General features: G+C 43.3%; 1 protein-coding gene across 1 annotated transcript in view; it reads right to left on the reverse strand.

Annotated features, from left to right (window-relative positions):
- Agpat5 (1-acylglycerol-3-phosphate O-acyltransferase 5) overlaps positions 1-9,560 on the reverse strand; it is a 51,184-nt gene that overhangs the window by 16,759 nt on the left and 24,865 nt on the right. Inside the window, exon 5 of the mRNA XM_004642504.2 lies at positions 9,311-9,392. Coding sequence (XP_004642561.1) covers positions 9,311-9,392 — 82 coding nt within the window. The remainder of the gene's footprint in view (positions 1-9,310; positions 9,393-9,560) is intronic.

Consider the following 9,560-nt stretch of genomic DNA (forward strand, 5'->3'; position numbering starts at 1 on the left):
ATAGCCAAGATCAGAAGAGATCCTATTACCCATCTTATGCAAAATCCCAGAAGTCCACCAAAAGAACCAAATTTTAACAGTTCTTAGAGAAAAGCAATGAATCACTCATAAAGAGAAAACCCATTATAATTACACCGCACTTCTCAAAGTGTGGAATAAAATGTATCAAGTTCTAAAAGAAAAAATACTGCCAACCAGGCTAATATATCCTGTAAAACTGTCTTTTGTTATAACCCGTGCAATTGATTCAAATTTTGTAACTCTGTATGCTTTCACTGTAACTTTATTAACTGTTATAACCTGACGTATACGCCGCCATCCTGCTCTGTATGCGCCATTCTACATGCTGTGACTTCCCCCTGTGCCCCGTTCTCTACTTGACAACCTGCAGTTCGGCCTTTCTCACGCTGTCCTCTGCGTGTACCCGAATCTAGTCCTGGCCCAACATCCTGTTCTTGCCATCGTTCCCAGGCACAAACTATACCCAACCACCCAACTTGTTATTGTTCTTGAAGACAGGTAATTTTTCTACTGTAGCCCCTAGCTGACCCCATGACGTCACCCTTTCGCAGTTTGTTGGCGTAAATACCCACTCCCCTCATTCTCCGTGCACCTTAGCACACGCAGCAGCACACGCAGCAGCACACGCAGCAGGGTGTCCGCTGCTGGGTACCAGCTAAAATAAAGCGCTCTTTTCTTTTTGAGCCTGCTTCATTTTTTTAAGTTACAACATCTTTCAGAATTGATGGAGAAAGCAGTTATTTATAGGAGAAAGAACATCTGAAGAAATTCATGACAACCAAACCAGCACTCCAAAAAAAAATGTAAGATTATCTGAGGAAGAGAAACAATGAAGCTAACAATACTAAAAGGAGTAACAACATAAATACACCAAGGAGAGCAGCAATTAACCAGAAAGGATAAAAAAAGAGAATCAGCAATAGGAAAACTATGCAGTGACAGGAATGTATCAGTGTCGTTCAGGCCTCACTCCCAATGGGAATCATCTCAATCAAGATGTGAACTGGCAGTGGGTCAGCAACAAACCCAATGACATGCTATTTATAAGGAACACATTTAAATTACAATAAAAATGTAGATCCGTGCCATGTCAGCCCCGCCTCACAGTGCACTGAGATGGAAAACGAGAATGGGTGCGGTGGGGTGCGCCTGTACTCCTAGCGCTCAGGAGGCTGAAAACAGGATCACTAGGAGTCCCATCTGTGTAGTGAGACCCTGCAGACCCAGTACTAAAAACATAGAATATTCTACCCAACAACAGAACACACATTCTTCTCAGTAGTACATGGGGCTTTCTCTAAAATGTGTCACATACTAACCAACAAAATGTACTTAAGTAAATGCAAAAGAAATGAAATTATCCCATGCATATTATCTACCATAGTACAATGAAACTAGAAATCAAAGGCAAAATAAACCCATGGAAATTATAACTGCCCTCTTCAGTAATCAACAATGATAATGCCAGCACAACATAGCAGAAGTCATGAGACAGGACACAAGCTGTCCCAAAAGGGAAGTTTAAAACTGTGAATGTGCCCGTGCTGGCCTCGCCCACGGGGTGTGCTGAGATGGTGACTGAGGCCGGGTGTGGTGGCACGCGCCTATCATCCCAGTACTTGGGAGGCTGTGAACAGGAGGATCACGACAAGCCTGATCTAGGCAGTGAGACCCTGTAGACCCTGTCCTAAAATACAAAAAAAAAAAAGTGAATGCCAGGCCAGGAAGATAGCTTGGCACTCTACGCACCTGCCTGGCAAGTGCAAGGACCCAGGTTTGATCCCCAGTACCCCATGCTGTGCTAGCCCCCGCAGTGCCAGCCCCTGAAACTGGGCATGGTGCTACACACTGTAATCCCTGCACTGAGGAGGCTGAGACAGAAGGATCACTAGGAGTCTGAGCTGCACAGTGAGGCCCTGTACTGAATACTTCAATAAATAAAAGATTTTATAAAATAATTAAAACTGTGAATGCCTACATTAGAAAAAGTGATCAGTCTAATAATGCACCACAAGAACCTAGAAAAACAAGAACAATCCTGATCCAAAGCTGAAACAGGGAAGGAAATTGTAAAGAGCTAAACAAAAATTAATGAAACTGAACCTAAATAAATACAAATGATCAATGAAAGAGAAGGTTCTTTGAAAGAATATACAACAGACAAACCCTAAATTAATTTTATCAAAAAAGAGGACTCAAATAAATGTAATAAAAATGAAAAGGTAAAATCACAATGTATACTGCTAAAACCCAGATTATCAGAAACTACTTCACAAACCTGCACACGAGAAATATTAGAGAACTCAGAAGAAATACAGACTCCTACATACATATGAATTACCAAAACTGAACATGGAAAACCCAGTAACAGGTAAGGAAATTGAATTGAAGCAGCAATGAAACAGCTGCCAAAAACCCAGCCAAATTCTTCAAGAACTCCAGGGGGGAAAAAAAGAACTCCAGGGAAAATCTTATACCAATAATGCTCAGACTCATTAACAAAACTGAGAGGCAAGGAGTACTTGCTCCCAGAAGCTAACATTTACTTGATTCCCAAACAAGGATCCCACTAAAAAAGAGAACTATAGGCCAACCTCTCTAATGTACAAGAGCAGAACTCCTCAACAAGATACTGGCAGACAGAATGCAACAAGTTATCGAAGATCGTACACACCATAGCCCAAATAGGCTTTATCCAAGGTATGCAAGGATGGTTCAGTACATGCAAATCGGTAACATAATTCACCATATCACAAAGAAAAAAACATATTCACCTCTATAGATCTAACATCCATTTATCATAATAAAAAAGCCTTGAAGTATAGAAGGACTCTACTTCAATCTGATAAAAGCCATTCGTGACAAACACATTGCCAACATCACACCCAAGAAGTAAAACCCAGAAGCTTTCCCCTTTAAAAATCAGGAATGTGACAAGGATGTCTACTACCATCAGTCCTGTTCAATATAATACTCAAAACTAACTAGACCAGTCAGACAAGAGAAAGGAATAAAAAGGAGATGTGTAAGAAAGACATGTGAAATTATCTTATCTGGCATATGACACAATCCTCTTCATAAAGACCCAAAAGCAATCCACCAAAAGCCTGCCAGATTTTTTTTTTAATTATTTATTTATTTATTTTGTGTGTGTGTGTGGCCAGCTCAGCCCACCAGGGGGCGGGGCTAGCTGGCATGTGGTGCTGGGGGATCGAACCGCGGTCCACTGTGCTTTGCTAAGCTTGTTCTAAGTAGATGCTTTAGACCACTGAGCCATCTCTCCAGCCCAAGCCTGCCAGATTTAACAAGCACATGCAGCAACACAGCGGGATGCAAAACGGACTTAGAAACATAGCATTCTTCCATACCAACAAATAACTCACTGAGGAAGAAATTAGAAAATAATTCTACTTATCCCCGGTTCCGCAAAAAAAAAAGAAAAAGAAAATAATTCTACTCATAGTACACTAAATATTTAGAATTACTCAAACTATGAAATGAAAGACCTTCATACCAAATTAAAATACTTTGAAAACAAAAGATCCTTGAGAGCATAAGAAAATAGACACCCCCTGCTTCTGGACAGGAGAAACCAGTACTGTCCAAAAGACCACCCTTCCAACACTCATGGGCAGACAACACAATCCCAATCAAAATACCAACAGCATTCCTCAAAAAAACTAGAGTAAACAATCCTAAAATTCATATCGAACCAGAAAAGACCTAGAATAGTAAAGCAATCCTGGGAAACAAGACCAAAATCGGAAGCATTGTAATCCTGGATTTCAAATACTACAAGGTCACAATGATGAAACAAAAGACAAAATAAAATAAAACACTAGCATAGCAGTGGGGCAAAAACAAACATGTACATCAATGGAATAGAACAGAAAACACAGTATGCAAGCGTGCTGGTACACGAGGTTGCCACGAGTATTCCCAGCCTGGGCAAGATGTTGAGTCTGAGGCTCTGCTGAACTACAGAGAGACTTCTGTTCCAGAAAACAGACAAAATAGAACACCCAGGCTACAGAAACAAATCCAGGCAGTCCAGCTACCTGTCGTTAACAGACAGGCCAAAAATACACCACAGAGGAAAGAGTTTCTTCAATAACTGATGCAGACAATTGAGTTAAGACCCATGTTTCTCACTACGTTCTAAAATAAAATCAAACTGGATCAAAGACCTAAATACTGAAACACTTAATCTGCTGGAAAATGAAGCAGGTAAAACTTTTCTTTTTTTTTTTCTATTTTTTAGGGAAGGGTCTACAGGGTGTTCAGGGTCTCACTACTAGATCAGACTCGTAGTGATTCTCCTGTTTATAGCCTCCCAAGTGCTGGGATTACAGGCCGAACCACCATGCCCACTCTCAAGTGCCATCTCAGCACGCCCAGGGGTGGGAGCAGGGCAGGCAATGCAAGCTTGAGGACAGAACTCCCGGCCCCTGTGCCTGCTTGCAGGCACTTTAATCTGCTGAGCTACTTGGCCAGCCCTAACACAGGTAAAAGTCCTGAAGACCCAGGCATAGGCACAGACTTTCTAAACAGAGCCCCAGCTGCACAAGGGGAACTCCCAGAGTCAATAAATGGTATCATATAAAGTTGAAAGCTGGGCTGGTGAGACAGCTCAGTGGTCTAAAGCACCTGCTTAGGCAAGCATGCAGGAAACTCGGTTCGATCCCCAGCACCACATGCCATGCCAGCCCCGCCCCCAGGGTGGGCTGAGCTGACCAAAAAAAAAAAGAAAAACTAAGGAAACCTTAAGAAAAAAAAAAAAGTTGAAAGCTTCTTCACAGCTAAAGAAACAACAAGGAGTGAAGAGACAACCTACAAAACAGGAAAAATATTTTGCCACCTATTCCTCAGACAAGACCAATATCCAGAATACATAAAAACTCTAAATAAATAAATAAATAAGACCTCCCAGAACAAAAGAACCAAAAAAAAAAAAAAAAAGGGCAACTAGGAGGGACAGACACTTCTCAAAAGTACAAATTGGCAGTGAATACACAAAAAAAATGTTATGTCTCTGGTCATTAGAGAAATGCAAATTAGACACTAAGATTCCATCTTACTGCAGAAGAGTGGCCGTCATCAAGATCAAACAGTGACAACTGCTAGCAGGGCCACAAGGAGGGAGCGGCTCCAACTTCGCTCTGAAGAGCGGCGCTATGGAGCAGTGCAGGGCACAGCAAGTCGTGGGCAGAACCCATATTTATTTCACAACTGGACTCCAGGTGGGGGCAGCAGAGCACGCAGTGGGTGAGGCCAGCCAAGGAGACTCCAGGAGGCACGTGCAAAGGCGGGAGGCAGCCTCAAAAGCACAGAATCTGCTGCAGTTGCCACACGTAGGGAAAAACTTCTCTCCAGAGACAGGGAGCCCACTACCGTCCACATGAAGGCTGTGCAGAAGGAAGGCCCGCTGAATGCACTGCTGGCAGAGGAGCGTCACTGTTCAGGGGCAAAGACACCCTGAGTGCAAAGAGGAAGAAAACCTGAGAAAAATATGGGTAGTCAGAAAGAAAAAATAAAAGAGCTCTTTCTTAATTCCGGGGCAAGGGCACAGAGGTCAGAGACGTGAAGTCCCAGCTGGACCCCAGTGCCAGGGAGGCCTGCAGTCATGGGCCCAGTTCAGCAAAGGTCCGTAAGCCCATTCAGGGACGCAGAGGAGAAAGCAGAGCCTGCCATATACTCCATGGGACCCAGTGCCACGTCTGGATGTGCTCCAGGAAGCAAAGGTGCAGTGCTGCACCAGGCACAGGACCTTGTCCTGGAGCATCAGCGTGCCCTGCAGCTCCAGGAAGGACACGTGTGGTACCTTGGTGTCAGCCGGGTAGCCTTTCAGGCACATCAGTAACTTAGCTGTGCAAGAATAAATCTGTGTTCTAAGCCATTCCATCATTTACTTTCTAATCACTGGGACAAAATAGCCAACACCTGAAACTTAAGGGAGGCGGCAGTTATACAGCTCACGGTTCCCGCGGTTTCAGCAGATGCCCAGCCAGCCGGCTCCAAAGCAGGGAAGCAGGAGCACTGGCGCACGGAGGTCAGCTGGCGAGGAGTGGAGAGAGGGGACAGGAGCCGGGCCCCAGCCGTGCCGCCTCCCAAGAGCACGGCCCGTAGCGAACACTCGCAGGAGCACAGCACCTCGACCTGCCCCCTGCCAGGGCCCACAGGTGAATGCGGGAGGCTGCAGGGACAGCTCAAGTGGGACTGTAACCTGCGGCTGGATGCATTTCACAAACACACAGGCACCACAGAATCACTCTGTTGTTTGAGGCCATCAAGTCTGTCTCTGTTCATTTCTAACAGCAGCCGCTGGAAACAAATCTCCCCAGAAGGATCAGTGTTGCTCCCTGAAGTACTGCTCAGTGTTCCCTTCACACACTTGACGCAGTGACCTCCAAACACTGGCTTCAAAGTACTCAATCCGTGCTTTGTTATTCTTGGGGCTATGAATATTTTATACACAGAAGTAAGTAAAGGGCATTTATTTGGCCTGAATTTCTTATTCAAACTCTTTTCCTATTGTTCTAATTTGCCTTTTTGTTATTGATTAGCAAGAGTTTTGGATGTTATCATCATACATTGCAAAAATATTATTAGCATATTAAAATATGCTAATATGCTAATTGAAATTCCTTACCAAGCACGAGAAAACAAAGTCTCAAGGGAAACATACTCAGCCACCCCACAGGCAGGGCCCTGAGTGTCTACAGGCCAGGACGGAACCCAACTGCTCGCAGCCAGCCGCTTCCCACACGCGGAGTGGGACTGCAGTCAGTAGCTCCCTGTGCTCCCTGAAGCCTGCACATCGAGCGAAGGGCTGTCCGGAAGCATTAGATCCACGTGTTCTGGCTGAAACACAGCGTGCAGCCCAGGGCCCCGCGTGGCTGCCCGCCGCAGGTGCTGCAGACACGGACATGGGGCAGCCAGGGTCAGAGGCAGTCCTGACAACGACGGCAGGGTGACCAGTGCACCGCCCACACATCCCTCCACACCAACGGGGAGGCAGACGTTCCCTCCTCATTCCCCTGCTGCGCTCCTATTCTTTTCAACAGATGACTAGCATGGAAGAATAACAGTTCTGGTGCGGGAACAGAAGGCATGAATACGGCCTAACATGACTCCTGTTTTAAAGTGAATATAGGGCCAGTGAGATAGCTCAGCAGTCTAAAGCACATGTTGCACTAGCCACGCCTTCAGGGTGGCCTGAGCCAGCTTAAAAAATAAATAAAATAAAAGTAAAGTGAATATAATATTAAGGTTTTTGACACTATAACAAGACTTACTTTAGGTAACAGTTCTGACATTGAATCAACATATTTTGTGGGTAGTAAGCTATTTTAAGCAAAATGCATTTAGAAAATAGCAATAACCAAGGCTTGAAGTATTAAGGGACAAGGCACACGCCCGTCTGGCCACATCAGCCTGCCAACACAACACCAATGGAAAGCCAGGAGCCGTGTAAGATGATGCCTTCATCTTAACAGGTAAACACGCATCACATTGTTTAAGACTAAATTGAAGAAGTATGACTTCGGCTTGTCTGCTTCTTGTTTTTTAAAGGTATAATCAAATGAAAGTATGTTCGAAGCAAAATTACTGATAATTTTACATGTCATAGACCAACAACTGCAACTCATTTCAACTGCTTTAAAGAAAAATTAGCTTTAAAAAAAAAGGAAAAATTAGCTTAACAATGAAGACACAAGTTATACTGTCTTTACTATTTTTAATTAATCTCAGTTGTGATTCAAAGGGAAAGAAAACAGGAGCATCTTTTCTAGACAAGACTGTTCCCAGATCAACTGTCTTCATTACTCTATGGTACCAAGAAAATGTCTAATAAATAATAATCACTTATTCTATTAGTCATCAGCAATTAAAAATTATTAAGCATAAAACAAATTTTTCCTGTTTTTTTCCCTTTGGTAACTTCAAGAAAGTTTGGAAAACTTTTCTTATGGAAAATAACAGGCCAATACAGTATAACCATCAATTATAGGTAACCAGCATAATACTAGATTTAAAAGTACAAATTATGCTTTCTTAGAATTTCTAAAATACGTGCAGCACAGCAAAATTAGGATGAATTTTGAAAAGTTTTACTAGTTATATCAGTCATCTCAATGAAGGGATTGGGCAATTTAAAAAAAAATCTTAAAATATTAATAATGACATAGGTACATATAAAAATAACCGTACATAAAAAATACTTCAATCACAATTCTGAATAAACATAACACGGTGAACAAATCCATTAGCATAAATGCATTTTTTTACCAACTGGAAGTATGCCATATATAAGCAGGAAATATATTTTATTGTAAAGGTGAATGTTACAAAGGGAATCAAAGGTAGAACAAAGTTTACTGATCTTCACAGACCATACTCATTCCATTATGTAAATTTACTGTACTTAAATAACCAGAGGTTTGCCCAGCAACAAGACATCGTCCCCGCCGACTCTGTCTCCACGGCATACCTAAAATGAACGGATCTGCCTATCACCTGTGAGGCCGGGCAGCAAGAGGTGAGGCTGCGGGCAAGCAGCAAGCAGCGGGCTAAGCTGTGTGAAACCCTGCCTGCCCTGGGGGGTGGGGGAGGAGAGACCTGCACTGCAGCCAGCTGGCTCCTGCAACGGAGCTGGCCCTGGCCCCAGCTCCTGGCCTCCTTCAATCTCTCCGTGGTACAAAGCAACAGTTGCAACACCAGGCAACTGGCAGTCATCTGGGTAATAAAAGTCTGGATTCTAACGCAGGTTAAGCCCACAAAGTGGTAACTCTCCATCACACATAACCCACACTCTAGACATAGATGACACTGACACAAGCACATAACTGGGTTTTAATGAAACCCACGGCACAGGATGTGCATTATATCCAGCACTGAAATTAGTCTCCCGAACGCACAGAACATGCAATGAATTAGGAAGAAACTGCATTTTCTATGAGATAATACATTCTTTGTTTTGTTTTGGTTTTTTTTGGCAGAACTGGGGATTGAACTCCAGCCCTTGTGCTTGCCAGAGAAGCACTGAATCCACTGAGCCATCTCCCCAGCCCCGATTCTTTCAGTTTTTATGGAATATAACTTTCTATGCCAGGAAGAAAGACTGAAAATATCACTATTTTAAAAATTACTTCTTCAAGGGGCCGGGGAGATGGCTCAGTGGAATAAGCACTTCCCTGACAAGCGCAAGGGCCTGAGTTTAATCCCTGGTTCCTCCAAAGAAAACAAATAAAAATTACTTCTTCAATCACAGTCAAATATTTACACTTACCCCGTTGAGCAGCAAACTCCTGACTAGCAGAAAGGACTTTTGGATTATACCTTGTTCCCTCTGGAAAAATCACAAGGTACATCTGCGGAACACAGAAAACAGCCAGTTTGATTTGGCGAGATTTGTCACGATTGTCCTAAACTGATCGATGCTAATGGCATTAATGCTAATAGTCACTTGTTATAAACTTGGTCACGAAATGCTCACCAATAATTAACAAAACAGCCTTTCTCCTGTAAGGCCATGTAAC

The sequence above is a fragment of the Octodon degus genome, unplaced genomic scaffold, assembly GCF_000260255.1.
Source record: "Octodon degus isolate 3935 unplaced genomic scaffold, OctDeg1.0 scaffold00155, whole genome shotgun sequence".
Taxonomy (NCBI): domain Eukaryota; kingdom Metazoa; phylum Chordata; class Mammalia; order Rodentia; family Octodontidae; genus Octodon; species Octodon degus.